The 17,586-nt window shown below is 58.4% G+C and overlaps 1 protein-coding gene across 2 annotated transcripts in view; it reads right to left on the bottom strand.

Moving 5' to 3' along the window:
- Positions 1-17,586, bottom strand: part of NECTIN2 (nectin cell adhesion molecule 2) — a 41,438-nt gene that overhangs the window by 13,263 nt on the left and 10,589 nt on the right. For both annotated transcript variants that reach the window (XM_030547905.1, XM_030547906.1), the window contains exons 2-5: positions 5,406-5,756; positions 4,500-4,793; positions 4,035-4,152; positions 1,029-1,177 (exon numbers count right to left, since the gene is read on the bottom strand). In XM_030547905.1, coding sequence (XP_030403765.1) covers positions 1,029-1,177; positions 4,035-4,152; positions 4,500-4,793; positions 5,406-5,756 — 912 coding nt within the window. The remainder of the gene's footprint in view (positions 1-1,028; positions 1,178-4,034; positions 4,153-4,499; positions 4,794-5,405; positions 5,757-17,586) is intronic.

Here is a 17,586-nt window from a genome sequence, read left to right as displayed (position 1 = left end):
GCCCCCCTCTGCATCTGGCTAATGGCACATCCCCCATCCCCTGCCCCACACACTCCCCCACAATGCACCTGGTTTGCCCTGCCCTCCCACAATGCACTTGGGTATTAACTGCCCCCCCTTGACCCCATGCTAATGCTCACACATGCTGCATGGCCCACAAAGCCTGGCTGCTGCAGAAGCCTCACACCTGGGTGTAAATCCTCAGGGCAGATAATCATTTGGCACAGGACGGTCACAGGCATCCCCATCCCCGCAATGCTGCCCAGTCACCACCAGAGCAGTAACAACGGGAGGGGCCAGGAACAGGACCCACGAGTCCTGACGCCAGCCCAGCCCAGCCCAGCCCAGCCCCCTGCTTAATCTACTAGACCCTGCCTCCCACCTCTAGGAACCAGAGAGAGAACCCAGGAGTCCTGAGGCCAGCCTTGCCCCGACTCATCAGGAGAAGCTGGGGGAGATTACCCCAGCTCCCAGGCTGTGGGACCCCTGAGGAGGTGAGGGAGTGGGGGGAAGAGCCTGCAGCTTCCAGCAGGGGTGTGAGAGAGCCTACTACACCCCCAGAAAAGACAATGAGGTGTAACACATTCCCCAAACAGCTTCCACCAGCTAAACAGGGTCTTTGCACCCCCTCGCAGACCCTCCCTCGCTCACAAGGCATGGGCTCAAGCAGGAACCAGAGCAATGTCTTGGGGAGAGGGGACGAAGCAGGGGGTGAAAGGGGGGGGCATTTGCAGGGACACCATCTCCCCCCCAGGATGGGCCCCTTCGCCTCCCAGGGCATGACAGAGACACCCTTCCTGCACCCCTGGGAGCCCCACCCCCTGGAACTTCCCCAATATCCCAGCATGAGACCCCGCCACCTTCCCTGGCACACAGACCCCCCCAGCCCTGAACAAGCTTCCCACCCTCACCCTGAGCTCCTCCAGCCCTTTGAACACAGCCTGGACCCAGATCACACACCAGTCACCTGCTGGGGGAGGGGACACTGCCTTTTCTCAGCCACCGGGGAAGGGCCTCCGCACACTCACCTCGCACCAGGACGGTCTGCTCGACCCGTGTCGTCCCCACGCTATTAGTGACATGGCAGATGAAGGTCGTGTTCACCGCCAGATCCACTGACTGCACCACCAGCCGGTCGCCCTGTACCTGCACCGTGGTGGGCAGCGGCCCGCTAGGGCTGGGGGAAGGAAGGGGAGGGGAGAGACTGGTTAGAGACCAGGGCAGGGGGTCTGACTCCCAGCATACCCACCTCACATCCTTCTCAGGCCTGGGGTTTGTCCTGGCTCCCAGCCCGCTCCAATACTCTACGTACTAGACCCCACTTCCCTCCCAGAGCTGGGAGAGAACCCAGGAGTCCTGGCTCCCAGCCCCTCCTGCTCTAACCACCAGCCCCCACTTCCCTCCCAGAGCTTGGATAGAACCCAGGAGTCCTGGCTCCCAGCCCCTCAACCCCCTGCTCTAACCTAACCCACTAGACCCCATACCCCTCCCAGAGCCGGAGATAGAACCCAGGAGTCCTGGCTCCCAGCCTTCCCTCCCCCCTGCTCTAGACATTTGACTCCTCCAGGTGTGCATTCAAAGCAAGAACAACCCCCAAGATACTCACTGCTCTCACACCATGGGGAGCAGGGGGCAGCAGGAGACCCGGGGAGCAGTGGGCAGCCACTGGCACAACAGTTCCAAACTCTGTGCCAGGGGCTGGGTGAGGCTCCCCAGATAACCCCTCTGATGTGCAAAGTAAGCACAGCTGCCATACACTGACCCCCACCCCCAGCCACTCTCCTTTCAGCTCAGCCTCCGAGTGACCCAGCAGCTGGCTGTCCTGACCGAGCAGTGGCTGGGGGTGGGGGGTTGGGTGCAGCTGTTCCTCTGGGGGGGGCGCAGGCAGGTGAACTGGTTCAGACCCATCAGCCTCCCAGGCCTTGAAGAAGCAGGGACAGAAAGAGATAGCCCCCTCCCAGCCAGCCAAGTCTTCCACAGGGACAGGCCAGCCCAGGGTGAGGAGCCCACCCACAGACACTGCCCAGGACCCCTTGCTAGCCTAGCTCTAGGGAGTTTGGGGCCTCGCTACCCAGCGGAACAGGACTCGAGGCCTCTCACAACCTAGAAAAACAGGTTTGTGAGCTGGTTTGTTTTCATTTCCTTCTCCCCATGGGAGCAGCACCGTGACCCAGGCCCTGCCACTCCTCCTTTAAATTTAATCCCTTTGGACCCTGGAACATCCCTTCTCCCATGATGCGGGCTCTAACCCACTAGACAACACTCCCCTCCCAGAGCCAAGGACAGAACCCAGGAGTCCTGGCTCCCAGCCCCCCTGCTCTAACCCGCTAGACCCCACTCCCCTACCAGAGCCAAGGACAGAACCCAGGAGTCCTGGCTCCCTGCCCCTCTGCTCTAACCCACTAGACAACACTCCCCTCCCAGAGCCAAGGACAGAACCCAGGAGTCCTGGCTCCCAGCCCCCCTGCTCTAACCCGCTAGACCCTGTCACGGAGTGTGGGGAGTCCGGCCCTGCACCCCTCTTCCTGGGACCCACAGTGACTCTCAGCCAGCCAGTAAAACAGAAGGTTTATTGGACAACAGGAACACAGGTTACAGCAGAGCTTGCAGGCACAGTCAGGACCCCTCCACCGAGTCCTTCTGGGCTTTCAGGGTGCTTGGATCCTAGCTAGGATCCCCTGAATTCCGCCCACACAGCCCCAAGCCCAAACTCAAACTGCTTCCCTCCTGCCACTCCCTTCCTTTGTCCCCTTCCTGGCAAAGGTGTTGACCTTTCCCCTCCCTTACCTAGCTCAGGTTACAGGCCCTGGCATCGTCCATCCCCTAAAGTCCTCCCCTGTTCTCCCACTCCCCACACAGACAGTCCCTACTGCATCACAGACCCCACTCCTCTCCCAGAGCCAAGGACAGAACCCAGGAGTCCTGGCTCCCAGCCCCCCTACTCTAACCCGCTAGACCCCACTCCTCTCCCAGAGCCAGGGACAGAACCCAGGAGTCCTGGCTGCCAGCCCCCCTGCTCTAACCCGCTAGACCCCACTCCTCTCCCAGAGCCAAGGACAGAACCCAGGAGTCCTGGCTCCCAGCCCCTCTGCTCTAACCTGCTAGACCCCACTCCTCTCCCAGAGCCAAGGACAGAACCCAGGAGTCCTGGCTCCCAGCCCCCCTGCTCTAACCCGCTAGACCCCACTCCCCTACCAGAGCCAAGGACAGAACCCAGGAGTCCTGGCTCCCAGCCCCCCTGCTCTAACCCACTAGACCACACTCCCCTCCCAGAGCCAAGGACAGAACCCAGGAGTCCTGGCTCCCAGCCTAAGTTCCCTCTGAGCTGTGCAGCCGCGCAGCAGCCTATTAAGCACTGTGCAGGTGCTCAGTGCTGCTGCGGGGAGATATTTCTCTCCTCCAGCCCCGGACCCAACCCAGCCCTGTCAAAGAGCTGCTGTGGCCAAGGGAGACGCACCGCTCCCCGGGTCCCAACCTAGCCCCGGCAGGTGCCATGGCTGTGGGAAAGGCACCCCTCCCCCCTGAAGCCCAGGTGCTGCTGCAGGGAGAGAGGGCTGGGGGGAGTCCTCTCTCTCTGCCATGGCCCCAGGCAGCCTGCACCCCAAACCCCTCATCCTCAGCCCCACCCTAGAGCCTGCACCCCCAGCTGGAGCCTTCACCTTCCCCAGCACCCCTATCCTCTGCCCCAACCCTGAGCCCACTCCCATACTCCGAACCCCTCAGCCCCACCCCCACACGAATTTTGTTATGTACCATACACCAATAGAGAGGTGATGTGTCCGTAACAAAATACATTCCGCACATGGGTGGGAAAAATTAGAGGGAACACTGCCTTCCAGCCCCCCTGCTCTAATGCGCTAGGCCCCACTTGCCTCCCAGAGCCAGGGACAGAACCCAGGAGTCCTGGCTCCCAGCCCCCCTGCTCTAACCCTCTAGACCCCAGTCTAGGAGTCAGCCAGTGTGTTTGTCGGGGGGGGGCGGGGGGGAATCTAACAGCAGCATCTCCTCCCCCATGAGCCTGTGCAGGGACTCACGTGCTCCAGGAGTAATGGGTGGGTTTGGGGTTCCCTTTGGCGGTGCATCTCAGCATGGCCTCACTCCGGCTCACGTACCAGTTGTCATCATAGCCATCAATAGTGACTTGTGGCGGGTCTATGGAGAGAGCAGAGGGGTCGGTCAGACTCTGCCAGCTGCCTTTGGGGCCCAAGCTATCCCTGCTCCACAGCCATGGACAGAACCCAGGAGTCCTGGCTCCCAGTCCCTCCCCCCATTCTAACCCACTAGACACCACTCCCCCAACAGGGACAGGGAGAGAACCCAGGAGTCCTGGCTCCCAGTCCCTCCCCCCACGCTAACCCACTAGCCCCCACTCCCCTCCAAGTCTTGGGGAGAGAACCCAGGACTGCTGGCTCCCAGCCCCCCTCCACCCCAACCCACCAGCCCCCACTCCCCTCCCAGAGCTGCGGATGGGATCTGGGAGCCCTGGCCCCGTCACTCACACAGCACAGACAGCGTGACAGGGATGTTCTCCGGTGCAGCCAGTGTTCTCTGGCTGATGACACAGGTGATCTGCTGCTTGTCTGCCGCCGCCGTGGGCACCATGTTGAACTGGCTGGTGACGGAGACAGTGCCATCTCCGTTGGTCACCTCAGAGGCATTGTAGCTGCCGGGGAGGGTGGCGAGCCACTTGATGTGGGCGGGGGGTTTGCCGTTGGCTGAGGTGCAAACGGCCACTGGGATCGTGGTGTTACCCACCACCACCTTCCGCGACTCTGCCGTGTTGGTGGGCCTGGCTGAGGGGACCAGAAGGCAGGGTTAGCCAGTGGGGTTCCCCAGACTCCTCCAGCCAAGATCAGGGGCCCCATCGCACCGGGCACTGCACAGAGATTGGATTTGGGCAAGCTCCATGGAAGCTGAACCAGGAGTCCTAAATCCCAGCCCCCCGGACCCTCCTAGCCAAGATCCCGTCCCTGAAAATCCCTTTCCCAGCAGCTGCCCACTGAGAGTGCCTCGGTAGCCATGCCTTATGATGCTTTCCCCATTGTTAATCAAAGCAATTAGCACAGGCAGTTCTGCCCATGTCAGACACCGGTACGAGGAGACCCAAGGCACCGATTTCACCACTTCCCCTGCCCTGGGAGCGGCACAGGCTGCAGCTGATCCCAGGGGCATCCTCACAGACCATTCACCGAGAAGAGGGACCCGCAGGCCAAACCGTCAGCCCCATACGCCCTTCCCCAGATCAGAGCCAGCGCTTCCTAGAGGGGAAGGCCTGTATCTCATCTCCCCCCCACCCCCTGCCAGTCCCCTGCCTGGCGCGGGATTGGCACACCATGTGCCATTCCCCCCTCCAACCAGTTCCCCATCTTGGGTGCCCCCAGGGACAGACCCCGTGCCCCCCTCACCCAGGATGCTGAGCGTGGTGATCCCGTCCTCATTGCCATGAGGGTAGGTGGCGAATTCGCAGACGTAGGTCCCCTCGTCACTCATGCGCAAGGGCTGGATGATCAGCGTGGCGTCCTGCAGGGAGACGTTCAGAAACCGGATCCTGCCGCTGTTGTCCAAGGGGAAGTTGGGCTTGTGGTCCGGGAGGTAGACAGCCACGTTCTGCTTCTTGCCCCCCATCTCCTTCATCCAGGTAACCTGGCTGACCTTGATGTCAGGGCTGGTGGCAGGGAAGAGGCACTGCAGCATGGCCTCATCGCCCACGTAGCCCGTGACCTCATTCCGGACCTTCACCCGCTGGGTCAGGACCACTGTGCGGGGAGAGACAGAGCCAGTTATCGGGGGCGGGGGAATGGCCTACTCCAGCCGCTGGACCAAACGCCGCTCCCAGAGCTGGGATGGAACCCAGGAGTCTGCTCTTCCAGATCCTCCTGATCTCACCGACTGGACCCCACTCCCCTCCCAGAGACAGAAACAAGGACTCCTGGCTCCCTCGGCCGTCTGTCTGTCCGACGTGCCGTTGTATTCCGACACAGACATACACACGTTCTAGCCCCATCCCCACACCTGCATGCACAGATACACACCTGTCCAGTGCTCTCACACAAAGGCTTCCTCCCTTCAGCTGAAGTCGTGCCAGCTCTGTGGGTGTCCTGGGATGGGTTTGGGTTTGCCCCAGAGCTGCAGCTTATCTCCTTGCGCCAGTCCTGACACCCATTCCCAGAGCAGACAGCAGTACGGGGCCTGCCAGCCACCACCTCCCTCATGCACACGCCGTCCCAGACCACTACAAGACTTAGAATACCCCATGGATAGGAAAAGCCATGCCTCCCGCCCTGAGTCACCCCGTCTCATTCCCCACCCCACTGTGAGCCAGCCCCCGCCCCCGCTGCTCCCAGACGGGGATTCCCCCTTGCTATGACTCACACACAGCCCCACCTATCCTCCAAGAGATCACGGCTCCCACCCCAACCGGGCCCACAGCCTCACGGGAACTAACCAACACCTTGTACTACAGCCCTGTGCCAGTCCCAGGCCTGGCGCTGTCAGTGGCAACAGCTCCCTGCTGGCCCCGGGGGAAGGAAACAAACTGCTAATAAATGCTTCATACCTCAGAAAACCTGTTACTCACCAGACACAGCTGGTAAATGACTCACCACCATCACATAGTGAGTTGGCAGCAAAGCTATGAATGGAACTCAGGAGTTCTAGCTCCCAGCCCCGTTCTAACCACTAGACACCACTCCTCTCCCAGAGCTGGACAGAGAACCCAGGAGTCCTGGCTCCCAGCCCCCCTGCACTAACCACTAGACACCACTCCACTCCCAGAACTGGGGACAGATCCCAAGAGTCCCGATTCCCAGTCCAGCCCCCTTAATGACTGGCCCATTCTCCTCCTCCAGTAGAGCAGGGAGCCTGTGTGCATCCAGGCTGGGGGCACTCACAGCATGGTATCTGGGCAGGGATTTGGGGGACATGGATGCAAATCCCACACACACATACACACACACAGAGACCGCATCTCCCCTGCAGCCCAGTTCTCCCAGCATTTCCAGGCTGCTGGGTAAGATGTCAGCTCCTCTGCTTCACAGACAGTAACCTATTGTCCCTGCCACAGCAGCCTTCCTGTCTGGCTGGGAGGACATGGGACACTTTGTTTCCGCACACACACACAGATACACACACCCAATGCAGAAAAGGGAAAGCAACGTGCCTGGGTCAGCAGGGAGTAAAGGACAGAGAGATCATTGCTGGGGAAGCTCCCACTCCCTGAACAGGGATGGGAAAAGAATTAGTCATACTTTAATCACTGTGGCTGGCCTGACTCAGCACACTACAGCCTGGATAGAACCCAGGAGTCCTGAGTCCCAGCCCCCTCCCCCCCGCTCTAACCACTAGACCCACCCCCCTCCCAGCATCCCTCTCTCAGGCTGGCTGTGGGATCCACTCACAGCTCCCTCCCTCCACTAGCTCTGCCAAACCATAACCTTTTTGGCTGCAATTTCCCCTCTTCAGCCCCTTCAAAGAAAACCTGCATTGTGGGCTGGGGCTCAGGACACCTGGGTTCACTTCCCCAGCCCTGCTGCTGGCTCCCCGTGTGACCAGGGCCAGTCCCTGCAGCTCCCAGAACCTCACTTCCCAGCTGTAACATGGGGAGATGATTCTGCCTTGGGCCACTTAGACTGCGAGCATTTTGGGACAAGGATTGCGCCTAGCTATGTGTCTGCCCAGCACCAAGCCTCACTAGGGGGCCTTACCGATCTCTGCCAAGGGGGGCAGCACCAGGCACAATGGGGGGCCCTCAACCTCAGCCAGGAGGGCCAAAACCCAGCAAAATAGAGGTCCCTGATCTCTGCTTGGGGGGCTGAGCAGCATCCAGCACAATGGGGGGGGACCCATTTTGATCTCGGCTGGTGGGAGCCAGGACAGCACCCAACATAGCTGGCACCCCCCACACACACACCAGAATCATGCCCAGTCCCTCCATTGCATTTCAACTGGGAGGGCGAGGTCTGTGCAGCACCCAGCGCGGCAGGGAGAGTGAGGCCCCTTAGCCCTGTGGAAAAACAAACCCTAATTGCACCATCTCTGTGCTCCACTTAGATCAGTTAGAGAAATGAGAGAGGAAAAAGGCTCCAGGCAGATTTTTTGCCTGATGATTTTGCTGCAGAAGAGAAAGCTTTTTTTTGTTCCCAGTCTGCTAAGGGGTCTTTGCAAGAGAGAAAGAGGCACACAAAGGACACACGGCCAATGGGACAGACACACAGATAGTTTAAAAATAGCCATAGCTGCTGAGGTACTAGCCTGGCAAACACCCCCACCCCCAAGCCCCTCTCCGCTCCGCCCCGGCTTTCAGAGCCCTCTCTTAGGATTCGCCCCTCTGTAGGACGATTATCCCAGTGAGCCAGGCACGCAGACCCCTTGCCCGTAATGGGAAGCGACAGAGCCATCTCGAGCTGTGCGCCACAGTCAGTCTAATTCTAAGAGCGTGAATGAAGCGGCCCCTAATTTAATAAAAAACCAGATCAAGCGTGAGGCGGGAGCATTAAAAATTCAGTTTTACATGAGGGGAAAAACAAAAACCTGAAACCGAAAAGGAGGCAGCAGAGGGTAATTGCAGAGCTGCATTATATCCTGCACTGCTCAGGGAAGCTCCCAGAGACCCCGACTGAGCTGAGATCAACCTGGACTTAGTAGGGGCTTGGTTAACCCCTTTTTCCTGGCTTTATAATTACAGTCCCTAACCCCAACCTCCCTCTCTTTCCTTCTCAAATCTAGGTTGCTAAATAGCACTGTTGTGTTGCTGTTAAATGCCCCCACCCCCAGGTGCATCTCAGAGCCAGGCAAGACGGCCCTGAATAAATAGCCCCCATGCCCCACCCCAGAAGCAGCCGCATCTCAGCACAGCAGGTACAAGGTAAAGGCAAGCAGCTGGTATTGCCAGCTAGGCCCACGCCCCCAAACTGTGGTGGCAAGAGACACCTGTTCCTCATTAGGAACATTTGGGGAGGGTGTAGGGAAGGGGAAGTGAACAGAGAAGGGGGACCATGACTGTCTCTGATTTTCCCCCTCCCTGCAGGAACGGGGCCTCCAGCTGATGCTATCTGATCCTGTTGACTCAGCTGGGCGGCTGAAGCCACCATGATTCCCCCAGCAGCTGCATGCACCCAATAAGATTCCCACTGCAGTGGGCGAGCCAGGGAGGGGGCTAGCAGCACCCCTGCCGCCGCCCATGCTGCTGCAGAGCTCTGTGGACAATGCTGGCTCCACACCGCAGCACGGGGACAGGGGACGGCTCACTACCGGCTCTGGCAGCAGGAAGGGGCAGGTTACATATAAGAGGCCCCTTCCCACTGGGCAGTTCAGGCAGCGGGGGGAGGGGGACTGACAAAGCTCTGAAGTTCTGGGTGCTCGAGTGTGAGACAGGGGCGTGAGCTGGGACAGCAGCCAGATGGAAACAGGCATTGGGAAGAGAGGATGACAAGAGATACCCATGCATAGATGGGGGAGGCAGCACTCCAGCCATTGTAAGGGGCTGAGAGCCAAGACTCCTGGGTTCTACCCCCACCTCTGGGAGGGGGGTTTAGTGGTTTAGAACAGGGAGCGTTGGGAACCAGGACTCCTGGCTTCTACCCCCACCTCTGGGAGGGGGGTTTAGTGGTTTAGAACAGGGAGGGTTGGGAGCCAGGACTCCTGGCTTCTACCCCCACCTCTGGGAGGGGAGTGGGGTCTAGTGGTTGGAGCTGGGGGGATGGGAGCTAGGACTCCTGGGTTCTCTCCCTGCCTCTGGGAGGAGCAGGGTGTGATGAACTCAGGGCTTGTCTACATCAGAAAGTTGCAGCGCTGGTGAGGGAGTTACAGCGCTGCAACTTTGAAGGTGTACACATCTGCAGGGCATCACCAGCGCTGCAACTCCCTGTTTGCAGCGCTGGCCGTACTCCCGTTTTGTCTCGGGTGTAGAGGATCCAGCGCTGGTGATCCAGCGCTGGTAATCCAATGTAAACACTTACCAGCGCTTTTCTTGACCTCCGTGGAAGGAGGAAGCCTCTGGTAATCAAGCTGGTCTCCTTCCCCAGCTTGCTCTCGCGTTCCCGGAACCCCGAGCAAGCAGGTCTCCTTCCCTGCGGTTTGCAGGGGGGTTCGGGAACGCGAGAGCAAACCGGGAAAGGAGACCAGCTTCGCCGCGGTTTGCTCTCCCGTTCCCCGAGCAAGCAGGTCTCCTTCCCTGCGGTTTGCAGGGGGTTCGGGAACGCAAGAGCAAACCGCGGCGAAGCTGGTCTCCTTTCCCGGTTTGCTCTCTCGTTCCCGGAACCCCGAACAAGCAGGTCTCCTTCCCTGCGGTTTGCAGGGGGGTTCGGGAACGCGAGAGCAAACCGGGAAAGGAGACCAGCTTTGCCGCGGTTTGCTCTCCCGTTCCCCGAGCAAGCAGGTCTCCTTCCCTGCGGTTTGCAGGGGGTTCGGGAACGCGAGAGCAAACCGCGGCGAAGCTGGTCTCCTTCCCTGGTTTGCTCTCTCGTTCCCCGAACCCCGAGCAAGCAGGTCTCCTTCCCTGCGGTTTGCAGAGGGGTTCGGGGAACGCGAGAGCAAACCGCGGCGAAGCTGGTCTCCTTTCCCAGTTTGCTCTCTCGTTCCCCGAACCCCGAGCAAGCTGGTCTCCTTCCCTGCGGTTTGCAGAGGGGTTCGGGGAACGCGAGAGCAAACCGCGGCGAAGCTGGTCTCCTTTCCCGGTTTGCTCTCGCGTTCCCCGAACCCCCCCTTGAAGCCGCCCAGCAGCGCTGCAGTGTGGCCACATCCAACACCACTTGCAGCGCTGGTTGCTGTAAGTGTGGCCACTCTGCAGCGCTGGCCCTATACAGCTGTACTAATACAGCTGCAACAACCAGCGCTGCAAAATTTTAGATGTAGACATGGCCTGAGAATGTTCTTAATGTTTGCTCTGAATACTGTGTTGGTGCCTCAGTGTCCCCATGGCAGTTCTTAAGTATCTGGCAGAGCAAGGACCAGTGCACCTAAATGCCTGACACTTTGTCTCCCAGCAACTGATGGCCTGGGCCCCTCCCCTGCAAAGGTGCCAGCTGAAGGTGTTGAAGACAAAGAGATCAGGTGACCTCCTGGCCCGGGAAAGGAGCTGAGCAGAGGAGAGGCTGGGGGGGGTGGGGTTGTTAGTCTGGAGCTGGCTGGGGACAGACGTGGGGGTCTGGCTCACTGCCCCCCAGAATGGACCCGGCTGAGGGGTCCGGTTCGCTGTATCTACAAGCTCTGTTTTAGACCCTGTTCCTGTCATCTAATAAACCTTTGTTTTACTGGCTGGCTGAGAGTCACGTCTGACTGCAAAGTGGGGGTGCAGGACCCTGTGGCTCCCCCAGGACCCCGCCTGGGTGGACTCGCTTCCCGGAGGGGCAGAGGATGCTGAATGCTCCAAGGAGAGACCCAGGAGGTGAAGCCGTGGGAGCTTCTTGCCCTGAACAAGTCTGCTCCAAGGGAGAGGAGGCTCCCCAAGGTCCTGCCTGGCTTTGTGGGGAGCAGTTCCAGAGCATCGCCCGGGGACTCCGTGACAACTGGTGGCAGTGGCGGGACATACTGCACCCCGTGAATGGCGCTGCTTGCAGTAAGTGACTGGGAGCAGTAAAACAAAGGAGGGATAATGAGGACCAGGCATGCTGAAGGCTCAGAGAGGGACGGTTTCAGGGGGCAGTTAACCTCTGGGAGTGTGTGACCAGCGAGAAGGACTGTTGGAGTAACGGGGTCCCCCTGAGGACTGCAGCGAGCAGTCTCGGGCGGAGGAGCTTGCTCTTCTACCCTGGGAGAGAGAAGGATTTTTGCAGTAGCAGGGTTCTCCTGGGGATTGCAGGAGCAGTCCCAGGGGCGGAGGAGTCTGCAGCTCAACCCTGGCAAAGAGGTGGTGACCACGAGAAGGGCTGGCACACGAGGGGTTCTTCCTGGAAACCATGGGGGAGCCAAGAGCACACAGGCCTGTGAGTCCAGAGCCACTTGGGAACGCTGAAGTGATGGCCTATCACCATCTCCTTAAGAAGGACATTTTGATCCTGTGCACAAAGAGAGGGTTATGCATGGGGACGTTCACCAAGGCACAGTTAATCGTGCAGCTGGAGGAGGAGGACTGCTCTGAGGAGCAGATTCCTGACCCAGATGGGGCTACAAGAGGATCTGGGAGCAGCTGGAGCAGCAGCCAGGCATTCCCGAGAGTCTGGTCCCCAACCAGACGAGAGTCTTCACGATCGGGTTCCCCATCAGGGGATCGGAGACGGATGGGATGGGAGCAGAGTTCGAGAGAGTGAGAGGACCGTGAGAGAGAGCAAGAGCCTGAGGAAAAGCTGCAGGAGAAGCAGCAGCAGCATGGACTGGCCATGGTGGAGCAGAGAGACATAGGGGGCTGCCCACGAGTCAGTGGGGAAACACGCCTGCGGGGGCGAGACCCTGGGACAGGGGGAACTGTGGTGGTGCAGTCGCAGATGCTGAGGGGCTGTGGGACCTGGGTGAAGGTCCCTTGGGTGAAGCCCCTCGCCCTGCCTATGTCCCGGATCCCTGTACAGACCCAGATGGGGTCGGGCTGGCTGGTAGTTGGGGTTCTCCAGGATATCAGCTGTGAGGTCCTGTTGGGGGGTGACTGTGTCTCCTTGGGAGAGGATCCAGACCCTGCTCCTGTAACGGCTGAGGGTTTGAATTTGAGGATGGAAATGGTCAGTGAAAACGCAAATGACCTGGCTGGCAGGGGGGAGGGGCTGCTGGGCTCAGGATACCTGCCTACCTGTAACCAGCCCCCTGGGGCTGAGTTGGAGGGAGAGATGCTCCCCGCCCCCCTGCACACCGGAGAGGGGGCTCACGCTGGCTCTGATGCTGTGACCAGAGCAAAGAACTCGCTGCCTGCCCCCACTGGGACAGCAAGGGCAGTGCTGAGCATGGGGGGAGCTGAGACCCCAGCTGAGTGGGGGGACACCCAGGGAGGGCAGATCAGCTGCCAACCACGTTTGTTTGCCTGGTCCAGACCTGCTGCTGAGAAGTGATTACACAGCAGGGAGGGAGCTACCGGGGACAGGGCTCGGAGGGGGGGCTGTGACCCGAGGCCCAGCCAGCGAGAGGGAGCAGGTCCCACTCCCTGCCCCAGCAGCTGAATCCCAGACCGAGCTGCAGAGATCCCTCCTTGGAGAAGCTGAGGGAACTTGCTGGCCACAGCACTGCAAACCCCCTTGGGGAGGGCTGCAGGGACAGAGTCCTGCCAGAGAAGGGATTCCTGTACCGGGAATGGGCTCCCCAAGAGGAAGTAGAACTGGGGGGAATCGGGAGGCAGCTGGTGGTGCCCCAGGAATCCACAGGGTTCTTCCCATTTGAGCTGCTGGATGGGAGGAGAGTGAGGGGACCCCTGGACCTGAAGGGGGAGGATTGGATGAAGAAGGGGGAAGACCCCCTGGGGGGATCTCTTCCCTGAGGTGGGAGCCAATCTCCCCATCAGGTGTTCCCTGTTCAGAGTCACTGGGAAAGCAGCCCAGAACCTGGAGAGAGAGGTCAAGGACATGCTGGCTTTAGATGAGATCCAGCCGTTTTACAGCCCATGGGCCCCATCCGTGGGGCTGATCCCCAAGCAAGACAGGATGATCTGGTTTTGTGGGGGCTATCAGAAGCTTAAAGCCATCACAGTGTCCAATGCCGACCCCATGCCTAGGCCAGGGGAGATTCTAGACGAGCTGAGGGGGATGGAGAACTTGGCCCTGGCAGACACTGATAACGTGCATCTTTAGCCAGACCTGGGAGGAGCAGATGTCCTAGGTGCAGAGGGGGCTGGGCTGCCTCAAGGAGGTGGGACTGACGGTAAAAGCTGGCAAGTGTAAGGCGGGACGGCAGAGGTGTTGTGTCTGGGCCACAAAGTGGGAAGAGGCTGCCCAAGCCCAGAGCTGGCCAAGGCCAAGATGGGGGCTCTTAACCTAGACAGCCCGAACTGCAGCCCAGAGTGCTGGGAGAAGACCCCGTCCCAGTTTGAACCCCAGGGGTATTGGGGTAGCAAAAGGGTTCAAGCTGCATAAACCTTCCCACAGCCATCAAGCACACCCGACCTAAGGGAGGGCGTGAGACTGGACTGTCCTGGTGTAACTCACACCGAGGAATGGGAGAGATGCTGGGGCATCCATGGGAACGTTGGTGGGTTCGAACTTCCCCAGGTAACTGGCTGAAGTGACCTCGCTCAGTTCGGTCTCGAAGGGGGGACAGATGTGACGAACTGGGAATGTTCTTAATGTTTGCTCTGAATACTGTGTTGGTGCCTCAGTGTCCCCATGGCAGTTCTTAAGTATCTGGCAGAGCAAAGGGCCAGTGCACCTAAATGCCTGACACTCTGTCTCCTAGCAACTGGGCCCCTCCCCTGCAAAGGTGCCAACTGAAGGTGTTGGAGACAAAGAGATCAGGTGACCTCCCGGCCAGGGAAAGGGGCTGAGGAGAGAGGAGGGGCTGGGAGGGGTTGTTAGTCTGGAGCTGGCTGAGGGCAGATGTGGGGGTCTGGCTCACTGCCCCCCCAGAATGGACCCGGCTGAGGGGTCCGGTTCGCTGTATCTACAAGCTCTGTTTTAGACCCTGTTCCTGTCATCTAATAAACCTCTGTGTTACTGACTGGCTGAGTCACGTCTGACTGCAAAGTGGGGGTGCAGGACCCTGTGGCTTCCCCAGGACCCCACCTGGGTGGGCTCGCTGTGGGAAGCACACGGAGGGGCAGAGGATGCTGAATGCTCCAAGGAGAGACCCAGGAGGTGAAGACAAGTGAGCTTCTTGCCCTGAACAAGTCTGCTCCAAGGGAGAGGAGGCTCCCCAGAGTCCTGCCTGGCTTTGTGGGGAGCAGTTCCAGAGCATCGCCCATGGACTCCGTGACACAGGGGTCCAATAACTCTAGCTACAAGAATGGATAGGGGCCCACTGTTAACTACTTTGCCCTCCTAGACGGCCTCACACAGCAGGTCAGACAAGATATTCACAACAGTCCCTTCTGGCTTGGACGATCTATGAATAACCCAGGCCAGGGAACGACACACAGCGACTCATCCTCTGCAGCCGAGCGTTAACACAGGGATGACACTAACGCGCACTGAGGCCCTCAGGTCTGTGGGGCAGGGACTGTCTCATCATGTGTCTCTCCCCCGAAATGCAGCCTCTCGGCACTATTGCAGAGAGTGAGCAGCCCACACAGGCCCGACACAGAAGCCCTTCACATTCCCAGCTCTGTCAGGATGCAGGGAACCAAACACGAGACTTGCAGCGTCCGGTGGGCTGGTAGGAGGCAGTTCCCTGGCCACCAACTCCCTCAACGGGGTGATCTCCGATCCGGGATGGGGGCATGGAGTCACCCCGAAGGGCTCTGGGGACCTGAGCGCATTCCCCTGCCTCGACTGTGCTCAGATGGCCTTTAGACTGGTCTGTGCATTTCCCAGCACAATGGGCACTGGGCATGCCCTTCGCAGCCACGACAATACAAAGGACACGCTAATCCTTAATGAATACAGGTTTACTGCCAGCTATCCACAGGGATCGCTCCTGGGTCGGATTCTGTTCAATATTCTTCCTCAATCATTTAGATAATGGCACAGAGAGTACACTTAGAAAGTATGTGGACGATACCAAGCTGGGAGGGGTTCCAAGTGCTTTGGAGGACAGGATTAAAATTCAAAATGATCTGGACAAACCAGAGAAATGGTCTGAAGTAAATAGGATGAAATTCAACAAGGACAAATGCAAAGTCCTCCACTTAGGAAGGAACAATCAGTTGCATACTCAATAAATGGGAAATGACTGCCCAGGAAGGAGTCCTGCGAAAAGGGACCTGGGGGTCAGAGTGGACCACAAGCTAAATATGAGTAAACCATGTAACAGTTGCATAAAAAGCAAACATCATTCTGGGATGTCTTAGCAGGAGTGTTGTAAGCAAGACTCAAGCAGTAATTCTTCCACTCTACTCCGCACTGATTAGGCCTCAACTGGAGTATCGTGTCCAGTTCTGGGCCCCACATTTCAGGAAAGATCTGGACAAACTGGAGAAAGCCCAGAGAAGAGCAACAAAAATGATGAAAGGTCTAGAAAACATGGTTTTGTTTAGTCTGGAGAAGAGAAGCCTGAGAGGGGACAGGATAACAGTTTTTGAGTACATAAAGGGCTGTTACAAGGAGGAGAGAGAAAAGATATTGTCCATAACCTCTCAGGCTAGGACAAGAAGCAATGGACTCGCAGCAAGGGCGGGTTAGGTTGGACATTAGAAAAAACTTCCTACCTGTCAGGGTGCTTAAGCACTGGAATAAATTGCCTAGGGAGGTTGTGGAATCTCCATTACTGGAGATTTTAAAGAGCAGGTTAGATAAACCCGTCAGGAATGGTCTGGATAACAACACATCCTGCCTTGAGTGCAGGGGACTGGACTAGAGGACCTCGAAGTCCCTTCCAGTCTTACGATTCTATGATTAGCTACAGCATCGTGCCGGAAGCTCATGTCCAGGTGACCCTCGAAACCTTTCCAGGATACAAGCTGCCAGCCTGAGCCGCCTTCTTTACATCCAACAGGTGAGGAAACCATGCACGGAAGCAACTGTCGTTTTTATAGACTCTGAGGCCAGAGGGGCCATTCCCCGTCTCCAGAGGGGACATGGCAGGCCAGCGAGTTTCACCCAGTGACCCTGCGCTGAGCCCAGTAACCGCATTCGGTGAAAGCCCCTTCCAGAAAGGGCCCCGTTCTGGGTCTGAGATGGAGCCATGGCCCTCGGGAGTTTGTTCCCCTAGTGACTCCCCCTCAAAGTCAGACTGGTGCCTCCTGTCTCAGCTGGGATTTGTCTGCCTGCAGCTCCCAGCACCAGCTCCTCTGCCTTTCTTCACTAGCTCAGAGGCTTCAGCTCGCAGGATTTCTCCCCGGGACGGCACTCAGAGCCCAGAACCAAGTCAGCTCTCAACCTTCTAATCTGAGAAGCTCAGGACTTGGTCCATCTCTCCCCATCAGACCTTTTTCTCCAGCTTCTGGGGCTCTTCTCTGTCCCCTCTTCAGCTTTTCCACATGCGTCCCCAGAACAGGACGCAGAAGTCAAGGATCCCTCTCACCAAGACAGAGGTAAAATCGCCTCCCTACTCTTCCTCTCAGCTCCTCTATTTATACACCTGAGGATTGTGACTTGCCCATGGCCACCCTATGGCCCAAAGTTGGGAAAGAAACCAGGAGTCCTGGCTCCTGACTCTCCCTCCCCTAACCACTAGACCTAGGGCGATCAGATGTCCCAATTTCATAGGGACAGTCCCGATATTCTGGGCTTTGTCTTACATAGGCATCTATTACCACCCCATCCCAATGTTTCACACTTGCTATCTGGTCACCCTAACTAGACCCCACTCCACTCCCAGAGAGAACCCTGCTGAACCCAGTATCTGAACCATGAAGGCCATCCAGTCCTGTGCAATTGACTGGAAAAGAGGCTGCAGCCCCGGGGAATCCGGGGAGCAGATGGGGGAAACGGGGGAGGGAGGTGTCCAAGGCTAATCAATACAGACTAATAAAATATAACCCACAAGATGCAGCAAGTGGCCCCTGGGACGGGGAGATTTTGATTCTTCCTGGTTTTTTTAAATACATGCAAATGATGGGGGAGGGGAGAAGTAGGTCACCCA

The sequence above is a fragment of the Gopherus evgoodei genome, unplaced genomic scaffold (assembly GCF_007399415.2).
Source record: "Gopherus evgoodei ecotype Sinaloan lineage unplaced genomic scaffold, rGopEvg1_v1.p scaffold_76_arrow_ctg1, whole genome shotgun sequence".
Lineage (NCBI taxonomy): Eukaryota > Metazoa > Chordata > Testudines > Testudinidae > Gopherus > Gopherus evgoodei.
The sequence above is the reverse complement of the archived record's forward strand: the minus strand, read 5'-3'. Positions and strand labels throughout refer to the sequence as shown.